Genomic DNA, 15,456 nt, shown 5'->3' with positions numbered 1-15,456 from the left:
TATCTTAATGTACCACCACATTTGCAGCAAAGAAAACCTAAAATAGTTTAGTATGTGCCTTCCTAGGAGTCAATTATAAGAAAAAGACCTCCTACAGCCCTATTGGTTCTAATTTGCAAACATACATATTCTAGCAGAATAGTTACCTATCTTCCTTCATACTATGGATGAACTCTTTCCCAGCAAAATGATAAATTAAGACCACTTAAAATTCAATAAGCGGAATAGCTATACTATAATTAATCAAAAGTAGTCCAGTAAAACAAAAAAGGCAGAACACACATGTAGTATGGCAACTCCCTTACCCCCTGAAATGTTAACTCTAAACATCTAGTAATCCCCTTGATGAGACTGTATCCTCCCATGAAATATGTATATTCTTCACTTATGTACTCAATATTCCATGTGCATTTGTAATTCTGTTTAGAATGCCTTCACTGCTTTGACACTTTTATGTTTCCAACATCTATTATTTCCAGACTCCGCTCCAGTTCCCCTTCTCATCTTCTCTGAAGACTACTGTAAAATCTCAGCCCCAGACTTCCTATAGTACTTCAAATTCACTATATATACTATACTAGGTAGTTTTATTACTTTTTGCACTTTTTTCTTTTTTCCTGCTCTACTGCAGGTCAGATTCCTTATCTTAGACACCTCCTGGTATGCCCAGTTGTAGTACAAACTACACTGAATAAAAACTCAGATGCTGATGGTAAAAATACATACCAAATTTGACATGGTACTACAAATTTCTGATCATTTGGTTTAGAGTAATAAAGACAGAATTTTTATTTTAAAATATTGTATTTTAATATTTCTGAATTTATCACTGTGGTATGAAAGATGAGATTTTTGCAGGAGTAAGGGGCCCATTAGGAAATCTGCTTTTTGTGGAACTCTAGAAGCCAAGATAAAGTAGAATTTTTATTTTATATTTTTTTAAGTAGAATTTTAAAAAAGAAATCCGAACAATAAAACCTTCCTTCTATGGCAAAGTCTATTTTATCTCTTTTGTTTGAACAGAAGATAAACTTCTATTCTAAAAGTTACCATATTTCTATTTTTGCCAAACTTGTTTCTCCCAAAAAGTATTTCTAACCATTCAATGAACTTAAGAACCAAACTGCACCTGACACACTGATTTCCCAGGACAAAGAATTTAATTTCCTGAGCTCTATTTATCAATATTTTCCAAGAATATTAAATCATTTTTGCAGGATTATATTGACTACTTCAATTTTTATGGTATCAGAATCACACTGTAAATATTTAACAAATTGCTCATGTTTTTAGACAGCAATAATAATCATTAAATGGAAGTTTAGGGCAATCATTTAATGAAAGGGGGTGAAAGCATCATGCAATTAACAAGAATAAAATTCAAGATATACTGATTCTATGTAATTTAAAAACAGCAGATTAAAAGATCTACAATGAAATTATCCTCTTCTGATTGAATTTTAGGCTCATTTTTCACAAATAATTCACAGTCCTCTCAGCAATTTACTTCAACATGAAATGAAATGTAATACATCAGAATTTTAGTCAAATAAGATCTTATTGTTTAATCTGAATTCCTATTAAGTGCTGAACACTTACCTCTGCATTGTAAAATTTGGTTTTCACATCCAACGGTTTGAGAACCTAGTTGAATAAAGCATATCAATCAGAGGAGATTATCATTTGACCATTTATTTTTAATCACAGGGCTTAAATCTGTCAAAGGCATTTTCCAATTTTAATTGTAAAAAGCTTTTTTAATAGCTATGCAATTATTTTTGCAAAAACAACAACAAGAAAACCAAACAACAATCCCAAATACATTTCTAAAAGACAACCATCATTTCTTAATTGGGTGACAGTCACATGAGTTACATGTGTGTTTACTTCATAATATTTTGCTAAACTCAATACATGTATTTTATGTATTTTTCTATATGTATTCCACAAAAATATTTATTAAAATAAGCGGACAAATCTTTTATTTTCTTTTAAAAGGCATGCAAAATCTTAATGATACAGCAAAGCAATAGCAAAATTTTTTCCTTTTTTTTAAGAAAGTTTTGTTTCTTCAAGTAATCTCTATGCCTACCATGGGGCTTGAACTCAAGACCCCAAGATCAAGAGTCACATGCTCCACCTAATGAGCCAGCCAGGTGCCCCAAAATAAATCTGGGTACATTTTATTTATCTATTTATCTATTTATTTTATTCATTCATTCATTCATTCCTACTGATAGTACTTTTTCTTCCACTTAAAAACAGGTATGAAAAATATATATAGCATAATATCTAGATCTAATTTAGTTATATATGATCATCTCATCCCTTCTTGCATATACTTGCCTATGTTAAACCAGTGGTTTTCAACTATTTTAATCATGGAGTGAACACTGTGTATAAATACAGAACTCTACCTACAACTTTGGACTCATGGAATACTGGAAGGAAGCTTGGTCCACTCAGCCCAAGTCAATTATCTCTCATTTAAATATTTCTTTAGAAATTTGATATGATTTACACTTAATTTATCTGGACTTTACACTCATTTTATCCCTCTTGTTTATTCTTGTGAGTTCTGTCAAGGCATAAAAACAGGACAATTTTTTATGGATAAAAATCCGTAAATGAGGGGTGCCTGGTTGGCTCAGTCAGAAGAGTGTACGACTCTTGATCTTGGGGGTGGGAGTTCGAGCCCCTTGATGGGTACAGAGATTACAAAAAAATAATAATAATAATAAAGAAACTTAAAAAAAACTGCAGGTGAAATATTACGCTGACAATGATAATTTCTCTGCTTTTACTTAATTTAGTCTGACTTCAGATTTCTAGTAATATGACAAATCCAAACATATGAAGCTACTTGCTTTATCTGGAGCCTCTTTTCACTGCAGTTAATAGGAATAACTTCATAGGGGGAAAAAAAGGCACCTAAAAACTATTTACATTGGCACATTTAATACCTGAAATTTGAAGAATTTTCTAAAATACATTTTTTCTCCACCCTGAGTTGTATAGCTCACTGCACACACCAAGCTGAAATGGAAAGATATCTTTGAATCATCTTTGATTTTGTTTAATAATAAATCTAATACACCTCAATTCTACTCACAAATTTGGAAAATATTAATACCAATGGTGTAAAAGTGAAGCCAAATGAGCCTAGAGTAGGAAAAAAAGTTTTAGCAGATAAAAATGTAATTCCATGAACAAGAAAGCTCTAATTAGCAAAATTAAATATGCCATGGTGAAATATATTCCAAAACAAATCCCAGAATAATCAAATAGTTGTTATGTACAAATTAAGTGTTCATATAAATTAGAAGAAAAAAATACAAATTCAAAAAAATCCTAGGATGGGGAAAGACTTTAATATAAATGGGCAATGGAAAGGAAAAGTCTTATAAATTTATAAATTGAATAAATCAAAACCACATTAAAACAAAAAGCAGACAAAATGGGATAAAATACTTCTAACAAAATGAATCTCAGAAGCAAAACATTAGAGTCTTGCTCAAAATAGGAGGAAAGGATACATAGATAGATCACAGTACCATAATATGGCTAACAAAAATGTGAAAATGTTCAGCCTCACAAGAAGTCAAAGAAATAAAATAACGAGATACAATTTTTCTACCTCTTAAGATTTGAAAAAATTCTTTACAGGTGTTACCATGATTGGTGAGGGCTTAGAGAAAGTGACTCTCTACACTCTAGTGGTTATAAGAGATTTAGAAAACAAGCCTTAAGTAAGAGTCTTAAAAATGCTTATATGCCCCTATGGTAAACCCACTACAAGCAATCTACCACAGGAAATACTAAGGTGCTCATCACTGTGTTATTTATAACAGCAGGAGACTAGAAATAATCTAAAGTCCAACATTGGTGTAAACAAATTAAAGTATATGGTCCAAGAATACAATATAAAACTATCTTAAAAATAATGTTTTCAAAGAACACTGATTCAAGTGGGAAAATGTTCACAGTGCACTGAAAAAGATAAAACCATCTTGATCTGATCAGAATTTTGAAAAATATTATTTAAATTATTTATACAAATCTGTTATATAAACGCACATAAAAAAACTAAAAAATCGTATATTAACATTTTAATAGTGGTTACACTCTGTGGTGACATTACAGGAACTTCAATTTCTCCTTTATAAGTTAAGTGTACATAAGCCAGGTACTAGGGATACAGAGTTGATCAAAAACACAGTAACTGCTCTCAAGTGCTCACAGCAGGAAGCAGTATAGCAGGGTATGGGTTTTTTGAAGCCAGATTTAGATTTGAGTTCCATGTCATTATTTGCTATTTAATTCCAAAAGAGACTCATTTTCTCTGAGAGGAGGTTTTTACACATTTAATAAACTTCAATAAACTTAACAAATTTTTAATAAAATTTAGTCATTATAATAAATATAACAAAAAATTTAATAAATTTCAATAAACTCTATTTCAACAAATACTGACCACTATTCTCTGGTAGATCGTGGGGATACAGCCGACTTCATGGAACTCATACTCTAATGGAAATGACAGGCACTAAGTAATTAATTTTAAGTAGAAGACCGAAAAAATGACAAGCTGTGGATGTTATAGAATACATTAAAAGGGGTATTTAATTTAGTCTTGGAGGTCAGGAAAGCCTCTTCGAGAAGTCATGGTGAATCTGAGATATGAAGAAGTGGAAGTAAGCTAGAAAAAGAACAGAGGCATTCCTTAGGAAGGGAAGAATTTATCTCAAGTCACAGAGGAGTGCAAAAGAAAGAGACTTCCAATACGACTCAGTATAAAGGAGGGAAGAGTGAGAAAAGGTAAGAACTAAAGCGGCTGGTAAGGATTAGGTTCTAGAGAACTTTGTAAAGCCAATACAAAGAATTTTCTAAGGGTGGTGGTAGATCACTGAAGAGTTAAGTGACTTATCCAAGACCACGTAATTAATAAATGATGGAGGTGAAATTTGAACTCTTTAAATTTTGACTCCAAAGCTTATACCAACCACAGAATATATACCAAGAAGTGCCTACAAAAGAGATGTCACCACAATGAACTGATTAACAGCTAATGTTATATACTTCTTTAAGTCACGGAAGAGAGGCAAAAATGGTGACATAGGTGGAGATGAAGAACGGGGGGAGAATGACATACAGTTAGTAAGAACTAACAGGACTTTGTAAATTGATTGTATGTGGGGATGGTAAGGCAGATGAAGTCTAAAATTACTTTAAATGGCTGAAATTTTCATATTTGCCTCTCAGACAAAGAAAAATAGAGATTCACACTGAAATATATACATAGGCCAGGAATACATAATTTGAGATTTTTTTCTCATAGCTTGTCTTACTTTGGTTCTGTATTTCTGAATTCTCAGGGTAAAGTGTATATACATAGTTAAATACAGAACTGAAAAGTTGTACAGAACTGAAAAGTTGTAATTTAAAAATAAACACTATAATGTCAGTTCCTAACATTTCAAAAAATAATAAATGTACTTTCAGTCAGAGTGGTACCTGGGTTTTAAACATCTGTGTGGCTTTTTATTTTTTGTATAAGATTGTCTGTTGATGCAAACACGAAAACAGAAATAAAGGAAAATAAATTAACATATTTTCCCCTATAAAACAAACATTTTGTTTAAAGTCATTTGTGGTAAGCACGTAAGCTTGTAACATTAAATTCCTTCCTAAGTAGATTCTTAGGCTTGATGCTAAATGTACATAAAGCAAAAATTTCAAATAAAGGCATACATAAGTAAAAGCCTTTGAGAACTAGTAAAATTAATCCTTACATGTGTGTTCCAATTTCCTTTACTTCATGGTGTATGACATCATCAATACAACAATCAGGTTTAAGTTCAGCCACTGCAGCATTGGAGGCTGAAAGATTTAAACGCTGAGAACTTGTCTGAAGATCAGCCTTGAAAAAAAGAGATTAAAAAAAAATCCAAATGAGACTGGTTACCTACAGGGTGTGACTGGGTATGAGTGAAAATAGGGGAGCAGGCACAAGGAAGCAGGGTTGACGGGGAGCAACACTTCTTGGTGTCAATCTTTCTATAGAGCTCTGTAGCTTAGAACCATGTTCATGTTTCATACATGCACACCCAAATTAAATAAATAAAAATCAGCCAGGAAGTAGGGGGAATAGGTAATGGAATACAAATAGTACCAAATGAACACAACCACACTGGGAAGGAGGAATGGGAAAAAAAGAACTAACCTAAGTTAGTTTGGCTAACAAAAGCTAGAGACAAAAAGAATGGCACACGAATATTGTACTCTAGCTAGTGTGTTTGCTTGTTCACAGGGGTATGGATTAGCAATTCTGCAACAGTTATGTGTATACCAGGACTAAACAAAAAAAAATACTATGGATAACAAGAGAGAAGCTTCTACTTTGGAGAAAAAAAGGGGCAAATAAGGAAAGGGAGAAGGCTGCAACGAAACTTGTGGTGTTGAGTTGGAATCAGAGGCATCAACATGAATATATGGTTTTAAAACATACATACAGATGGATATCCCAGGGACAAATAGAGATAGATGTGTACACATGTGCTACTGTATAACACTAAAAGATAAATTACTATCAGATGTTATTTGTAGAACTAGAGATCAGCATTAAGGTCACCAACAAAGAAAGGACTATCTTCTCTAAAATAACACCCAGTTGCTTTCTATTACATTCCCCCTTTATTTCTTTTCGAACATTTCTCACTCTAATTGTCATAAATGGCATCCTCCCTTAATCTCAGTCACTTTCTGTCACATTCAAATTTAACTTCCCTTTTAACATTTACCACAATCTCTAGTTACTTATTTTTAGTATTTTGTATACCTGTTTCTGCCCACCCTATCGAAAATCTAAGGTCTATGGAGGCACAAACCTCTTTTGTCTTCTCTTACTCACTACTACAACCTGATGCCTGACACCATACTAGGTAATTAATAAATACGTGTTGAATACTGAATGATGTTATGATGAAACTTTGAGGCAAATGTTAAGAAAAATTCAGAGAAAGTAAAGATCATGCTAGGTCATAAGGATTAGGGGAAGTTTTTATATAAAAGCTTGGATTCTATTAAGTCTTTGTTTTTAAAAAACTAACAGGTTTTCTGCAGTTAATTCTAATCTAACATTCTTAATGCTAGGCACTGTGAAGCGGGATATTTATTTGTGCTATCTCTTTGGTCGTTATATTCAGTTATAAAATAGCAGGAACTCAAATTTATTGGGCACTCTCTATGTGCAAGGCCTTGTTCTAAGCTCATTATTCATTTAATATCTACAATCCTAAGTAGGCAGTCATACTATTCCCATTTTACAGACAATAAAACCAAGGCACAGAGAAGTAACAACTTCCCTAAGGTTATACAACTAGTAAGTAACGGAACTAAGATTAAAAATTCCTTAAACATTTTAGAAACCAGAGAAGAGGGGGTTAAAAAAAAAAAACACTCAAACCCATGGGCTTTCTGTCCAGTATGTTTTCCTCTGTGTCATTTTTTTAAGTGTCACAACTATAGTATTAATATATATATGACTTAACACTTGCATCTTTTTTTCTTTTTCGCTATTATAAATAATGCTGCACCAACCATTTACTTTCTTATTACCTACTATAGGCCAGGGCTTTGCCAGGAGCTGGAGATACATCAGTGAACAAAACGAACCAAAATCCCTGCCTGTGTTGAATTTAAATGTTTGGGGAAAATAGTAGTGGAGAAATAGAAGGCTGGCTTGGGATAGGGGAATACTTTTTTTTTTTTCTCTCAAGAGGGGCCTGACCTCACAACCCTGAGATCCAGACCTGAGCTGAAATCAAGAGTCGGAAAGGGAGATGAACCATGAGAGACTAGGGACCCTGGACCCCGGGAAACAGAGGGTTTCGGGGGGGGAGGGGCACCTGGGTGGCTCAGTTGGTTAAGCATCTGTCTTTGGCTCAGGTCATGATCCCAGGGTCCTGGGATCGAGCCCTGCATCGGGCTCCCTGCTCGGCGGGAAGCCTGCTTCTCCCTCTCCCATGCCCCCTGCTTGTGTTCCCTCTCTGGCTGTCTCTCTCTGTCAGATAAAGAAATAAAATCTTACAAAAAACAAAAAACAAAAACAAAACTAAGCTGACAGTAAAAGAATAAAAAAAGTACAGATTCACAATCTCTCTTCTTGATTTCAAAATTCCAGGAGTTATAAAAAAAAGTTTTGAGGACAGAAGTCTGGGTAGCTGAAGTAATAGCAGCAGTATAATTATGATCTCCCAAGTCATCCACAAAACAAAAACAAAAACAAAAAACAAATAAAACTATACTAAACCTTGTGTTAGTATAAGTAGAAAGCAGCAAATGTCCAAACTTCAAATTACCTGTAAGTAGACAAATATCAAATTTTTGCAAGCTATTTCTCATGCTCTTGCCATAAGCCTTTGCAAAGAATAAGAGAAGTTCAGGAAAAGTTGAGCTGAAGAGAAAGAGAAGAGATAGGTCTAACACTGATCTAAACCACTTCCAGAAAGACAAAGTCTATTCTAAGCGTGAAAATACTGAGAAAGGGCATTACTGGAAGATGAGAGCACGGTCTATAGGAAAGGGACGTAACAGTTGTTTGACAGGAAAGAAAACATGTCAGGGTTTTGAAAAAGAGTCAAAAGGAGAGACACCTTTTGGAAACTGTGGAGGGAAGAGGAAAAATTTAGGACACTACAATTCACATGAAAAGAGAAACTTTGGGGCTCCTGGGTGGCTCAGTCGGTTAAGCATCTGCCTTCAGCTCAGGGCATGATCCCAGGGTCCTGGGATCGAGCCCCACGTCGGGCTCCCTGCTCAGAGGGGAGCCTGCTTCTCCCTCTGCCTGCCGCTCCCCCTGCTTGTGCGCTCTCTGACAAAATCTTAAAAAAAAAAAAAGAAAATTTGAGGAACACACAACCCCTTCCTCCTCCATCAGCCTTCCCAAAAGCCACCCAGTAAAGAAACCACACTTTGTTCACAATGCTTTAAGAGGGTATTTTTGAATTAGGAATATCAAAGCACCCAAACTACATTTCACAGAATGCAAAGCTACCAACAGTCTTCATCTATACAAAAAATACTATAAAAGTAGATGAGAACTGAGACATTCACTGATAAAAACTGCCACCCAAAACCAATAGTGAACGAACTACTGTATACTAAGAGAAAACTATAGTAAAATACTCAAACTGAATTAAATACCCTCAAGAGAACATATGAAATATAAAAAAACATCTAGAATGAGAAATTTTAAAAACAAAGCTAAATTTGTTGGTGGTGTTGTTTTAGCATGGGGCTAAAATTTTTTTAGAGAAGAATGTAAATAGTTGATTGAATTCAGGAAAGAAAAAAAGGACACAAATCATATTAGAATCGTGAAATGACAAACGAAATAACTGAATACAACTACCATTAAAATCCATGAAAACTTTCTAGAAATAAAAGATCTAAATCTACATATTGAAAGGGTCCACTTGCTATCAGAGAAATGACATCAAACGACCAATTCTAAAACATACAGGAAAAAAAAAATCCCCAGGGCCTCCAGGAAAAATTACCAAATAACTTACAAGGCAAGAGAATATGACTGGCATCAGTCCTCTCAAAAACAGCATATATAGCTAAGTAACAAAGGAGCAGCATTTTCAGAAAACATAAGGAAGGAAAATGTAAATGAAGGATTTTATATCCAGTCAAACTGTCCTTCAAGTATAAAAACACTTTTGGACACTTCAAGGTTCTGAGGATATTACCCCCACAAGCATGTCTGGAGCAATCTACTTGAGAAATCTCGATCCAATCAATATGCAAATAAAAATGGGAAGATACGAGAAGGGGGAAAAGGAAAGTGGTCTAAGCAATAGGTAAGAGTTAAAGGACACTATTAAAGACTAAAAGCCCTACAGTAAGCAGCCAAGTAAGAAACAGCCAAGGGGGGATATATCATAAAAGGCATAAATACAAAGGCAAAATGTAAAACAAAATACAAACTTCCCTAAATACAAAAATTATTTGAAAAATAAGGAATGAAAACACGTTGCGTGGAGAAAAAAGGCATAGCAGATGTAACATAATACGCTTACTATTTAAATAGAAAACAATGTGACATATTTGAAACTGACCATATAAACTTATAGATAAACGTGAATGGACTTAATTCATCTAATAAAAAAATTCAATATGGCTCACAAAGCAAGACCCAACTATGTGTAATATAAGAGAAACATAAATAAAAACAAAATGAGAAAGGCTAAAAATAAAAAGATGGACAAAGGCACACCAGGCAAATGGAAACAGTAAACAAAACCGGGTAGTGATACAGACACCCCAACTAAGATTTGAGCCAAAAAGCATTAAACTGGCAAAGGAGGAAACTTTTAGTGCTATAAGCCACAATTCAAAATGAAGAATAACAAGCATAAATATCTATGAACCAAAGAGCATAGCCTTTCATAAAGCACAAAGTTTAAGATACAAATAGAAGCACACTAATAATGTGAGATTAACATGTCACTTTCAGTACAAGACAGATCAAGTTGACCAAAAAAAAAAAAAAGGAAGTAAAGATACGGGAGACCTACCAACACCATTAGTAAGGTAAATCTTATGGATCTACATATCTAGTTTTACAATGGATAATAGAAAATACACCTTCTTCTTAAGTACACATGGAATATTCATTAAAAATTAGTATTAGGTCACAAAGAAAACACTATCAAGTTCTGTAAGCAGGAATAAAACAAGAACAAAATTTATCACAATGCAATTAAACAAACTATAGATCATTAACCAGAAAAAAAAACCTCCTTTCTATCTGAAAAACCTATTAAACAACTCTTGGGTAGAAGAGGAAATAAAAATAAAATTATAGAATTCTTTAAAAAGTAATCAGAATGAAAATGCTACATATTAGAATCTGTAGGATATGCTTAAAGCAATCAGAAGAAAATTCTTTTATCAACAGAAATAAAAGAATAAAAATTAAATCCCCAGCTGAGAAAGCTAGAAAAGAACAAAGTAAAAAATCAGAAGCATAAGAAAGGAACTTGTTAAAAGCGAAAATCAAAGAGGTAGAGAATAAAAAAACATTAAATGTAATGAAAATAGTTTTGAAAAAAAAAATACACAAAACAAAAGCTAGTTTAACGAAGAGAGGAAAAAAAAAAGGAAGCAAAATTATGCAAAATAAGAAATGACCAGGGGAAAAATACCAATAGAGAAGAAATTTTTCAGAGACTACTTTGTAGACCTGTATGCAAATACTACCTAAAGTGGATCATTTCCTAGAATAAAACAGTTTAACAAACTGTTATACACCATTAGACACAAAAAGCTTAAACTGATCTCCACAGGAAAAAAGGGCAGATGTTATTAAAAATCTTCCCCCATTAGACATACAAGCTCACATGATTTCACAGAATTCTTTAAACCCTACAAAAAGCAGATAGTCTAAATGCTCCAAATACATTGTTTCAAGGCACTGAAAATGAAGGAAAATTATCTAAATCTTTTACTTATTTATTTTTAAAAGATTTTATTTATTTATTTGACAGAGAGCAAGAGTGAGAGAGATCACAGAGGGAGAGGGAGAAGCCGACTTGCTGCTGTGCAGGGAGCCCGATGCGGGGCTCGATCCCAGGACCCTGAGATCATGACCTGAGCCCAAGGCAGATGCTTAACCAAAGGCAGACGCTTAACTGACTGAGCCACCCAAGCACCCCCTAAATCTTTTTTTAAGAAACCATAATAGAGACATCTAAAAGCTAATAGACAACATAAAAAAGAAAAATATAAACCAGTATCATGCTGTGCTTCCTCACCTATATCCTAAGTTATTCTGATGTCAAAAACGGCTTATATGTAAATCATGAATCTGAATGTCTTATCTGAGAAACTAAGACAACTCTTGGTGGGCACTGCACAATAAACATTAGCTACTATTATTAAATACCACTGCCTTTATGGAAATTAAATCTTAATAAAGCCAACATAAATATAAATAGATATTTTATACTAAGTATGCTATTATATTATTCACTCTTTTAAATACTGACTTAAATCTTATGTACTTGTTGATTTATTCACCTTATGAAAATAAATTAATCATTTACTGAATGTCAACTGTATGCCAGGAAAAAAGTGTATGTTCTCAAAGTTCTCACAGTCAGACCTTTTCATAATCAATGCAGAGGTTGGCAAACTTTTTCTTTAAAAGGTCAGGTAGCAAATAATTTGGACTTTACAGGTCATAATACAATCTCTTCGCAACTCTGCAACTCCCCAGTTGTACTCCCAGTTGTAGCTTAATATCTGCCCCAGATAATACATAAATGAATGACTGTGGCTGTGTGCCAATAAAACTTTATTTATGGACACTGACATTTGAATTTCATATAATTTTCACATCCAAAGTAAGACTGTTTCTTTTGAATCATTTGAAAATGTAGAAAACATTCTTAGCTCCAAGGCCTTATAAAAACAGGCAAGAGACCAAATTTGGCCTGCAGGCTATAGTCTGACAACCCGCAGTTTAATAAAAGGCAGAAACTCCATCCATATTATGATAAACATACAAACATCTATGAAAAATTTTGCATCCAGTTTCTGGTAGTTGGGTCATATATGAAATTTGGAATATTGGCTCTATGAGGTCTTTTTCAATGCTAATACTTGCTGATCATTTTTTTTTTTTTTTGAAGATTTTATTTATTTGACAGAGAGAGAGACAGCGAGAGAGGGAACACAAGCAGGGGGAGTGGGAGAGGGAGAAGCAGGCTTCCCGCCGAGCAGGGAGCCCGATGCGAGGCTCGAACCCAGGACCCTGGGATCATGACCTGCTTGCTGATCATTTTAAAACTCATTTTAATTGGACTTCCCTTTTGGCAATGCTCTAGTAACATAAAGTTACCATGTGGAGATAGCTTTGATGACTTCTCCCTAACCTAGAGTAAATTTTTTTTTTTTTTTTTAAAGATTTTATTCATTTGACAGAGAGACACAGCGAGAGAGGGAACACAAGCAAGGGCAGACGGAGAGGGAGAAGCAGGCTTCCTGCCGAGCAGGGAGCCTGATGCGGGGCTCGATCCCAGGACCCTGGGTTCACGACCCGAGCCGAAGGCAGACGCTCAACAACTGAGCCACCCAGGCGCCCCTGACCTACAGTAAATTATTACTTTCTTTATGCCCTTTCTCTTTCTAAATAAATTTCAGATTGTTTAATTGAGTTAGCATATTCTACCTCTTGATTTCTAAATGACTGCAAAAATCTTCTAACTGGTGTATTTCCTACAAACTATCTCAATCAATGCTTTCGTATCAGTCTTCTAACACGGTGTGAATACCTTTGCTCAAAAGTCCCCACTGACTGCCCACTGCCTTAAAAAAAAAACACACAAAAAACCGCTAAAACCCTTAGCTATAACCTGGCTTTCAAGATGCTCCACTTTATGACTACTGCACATCTCTGTACCTTACCTACTTCTTCTATCAAGTGAATTCTGTTCTCTGCTACAAGAACACTTTATGGATGCCTATGCCTCTGCTCCTGAGTATCATGTTCCTCTTTTTCTCTAAATCCTACCATTCTTTGAAGATCCTGTTGTGTTCCTTCTCCAATAAGTCTTCGTGATGATGCAATCCTCTGTGATCTTTCCTCCTCTTCCAAATTTTATGTTAATCACAAATTATTAATAAAAACTTAAACCTTTGGTATACTTTCTCACCCAAGTGATCATAACCTTTGAGGATAAGGAAAAATGATTCTGTGCCCAGCATATTATCTTATACCTTTAAGTGTTCAATTAATGCCTGTTGTTAATGACAATGAAAAAGTCCAGTATCAAAATGCATGTTTCAAAAACACAGGAATACAAATTAAAAAGTTAAAAAAAAAAATATATATCCCAAACAAGAATGCCACTTACTTTTACTAATATATCTTTTACAACTTGATTGCTATCATTATGAACGCTGATATAACTGGAAAAGGTCTCTCCCAAAAATATATTCCTGTGAAATAAAATAAACTTTTAGGCAAAAATCCACTCAAGTTTTAACACAAATATTTTTTTTTTTTTAAAGATTTTATTTATTTATTCATGAGAGACAGAGAGAGAGAGGCAGAGGGAGAAGCAGGCTCCCTGCGGAGCAGGGAGCCCAATGTGGGACTCGATCCCAGGACCCTGGGATCATGACCTGAGCCGAAGGCAGACGCTTAACCATCTGAGTCACCCAGGTGTCCTTAACACAAATAGTCTATATAAGCACCACTGAGATCTTAAAATGGAGAAGAATTTAGTAAAGGACAGTGATCAGGTGAAATACTGTTTCAGCATTCCTTTGTGTACTTTAGGCTGCTCATTCATTACCCAGTACAGTTCAAAATACTGATATAGCCTATAAAACATGATATGTATCTTGGCCCTCAACTACTGTACAAACAGCCTGTTTCTCTAGACATAAGTCACCGAAATCAGATCCATGTTAAAAGTCTTAGGATTTGGGCGCCTGGGTGGCTCAGTTGGTTAAGCGACTGCCTTCGGCTCAGGTCATGATCCTGGAGTCCCGGGATCGAGTCCCGCATCGGGCTCCCTGCTTGGCAGGGAGTCTGCTTCTCCCTCTGACCCTCCTCCCTCTCATGCTCTCTGTCTCTGTCTCTCATTCTCTCTGTCTCAAATAAATAAATAAAATCTTTAAAAAAAAAAAAAAAGTCTTAGGATTTATTACTGAAGAGACTACAAAAGGCAATTTTTAAAATAGCTTATGCCCTAAATCTAGTAGAGACCTCAGTAATTGATCTGAGTATTTTTTACCAATTTGTTTTATTTTTCTAAGTTATTCTAATACAAATAATGACTACTTTATATTTTTGTAAAGATTTATAAAATACCTGTTTATAAATATATATTATACAAAAATCTATAAATATATTTTACGTTAATTTTTTAATATGAATATATTTCCAAGCTTTCAAGACACCAGTCAGTGACCACATTCTGTAAACCTTTTTTAAAAACCTGAAAAATCGGGGCGCCTGGATGGCTTAGTCAGTTAAGCGTCTGCCTTCAGCTCAGGTCATAATCTCAGGGTCCTGGGATCGAGCCCTGCTTTAGGCTCTCTGTTCAGCGGGGAGTCTGCTTCTCCTTCTGTCTCTCTCTCTGTGCTCCCCCTCTCTCAAATAAATAAAATCTTAAATAAATAAATAAATAAATAAATAAATAAATAAATAAATAAAAAACCTGAAAAATTCCATGTGGTCTTAAATTCTCGCAGTTGCAAACAGAGTAAAACCAAGGGCTTCTACCTCATTAATAGCCTAGAATAAGAGAAAAGCTAAGAATAAGAGAAGGAATAAAAATTGACAGTTCCTAATGAGCTGACAAGTCTGACACCTTATGTTGGGTATGTATCTTTTTTTTTTTTTTGCAGGGGGCTGGTGGTGGTGATTTGGAGGGG

The 15,456-nt window shown here is 34.5% G+C and overlaps 1 protein-coding gene across 5 annotated transcripts in view; it reads right to left on the bottom strand.

Annotated features, from left to right (window-relative positions):
• The window catches only part of TRAPPC13 (trafficking protein particle complex subunit 13), a 38,412-nt gene that overhangs the window by 10,427 nt on the left and 12,529 nt on the right, over nucleotides 1-15,456 (bottom strand). For all 5 annotated transcript variants that reach the window (XM_045895548.3, XM_045895551.3, XM_064596175.1 and 2 more), the window contains 4 exons: nucleotides 13,926-14,010; nucleotides 5,793-5,920; nucleotides 2,964-3,036; nucleotides 1,600-1,644 (listed from right to left, as the gene is read on the bottom strand). In XM_045895548.3, the coding sequence (XP_045751504.1) occupies nucleotides 1,600-1,644; nucleotides 2,964-3,036; nucleotides 5,793-5,920; nucleotides 13,926-14,010 (331 nt within the window). The remainder of the gene's footprint in view (nucleotides 1-1,599; nucleotides 1,645-2,963; nucleotides 3,037-5,792; nucleotides 5,921-13,925; nucleotides 14,011-15,456) is intronic.

This window comes from Mirounga angustirostris, unplaced genomic scaffold (assembly GCF_029215605.1).
Source record: "Mirounga angustirostris isolate CCGP_5_RB_7025 unplaced genomic scaffold, mMirAng1.0.hap1 SCAF_7, whole genome shotgun sequence".
NCBI lineage: Eukaryota > Metazoa > Chordata > Mammalia > Carnivora > Phocidae > Mirounga > Mirounga angustirostris.
This window is presented reverse-complemented; position numbering and strand designations above follow the sequence as displayed.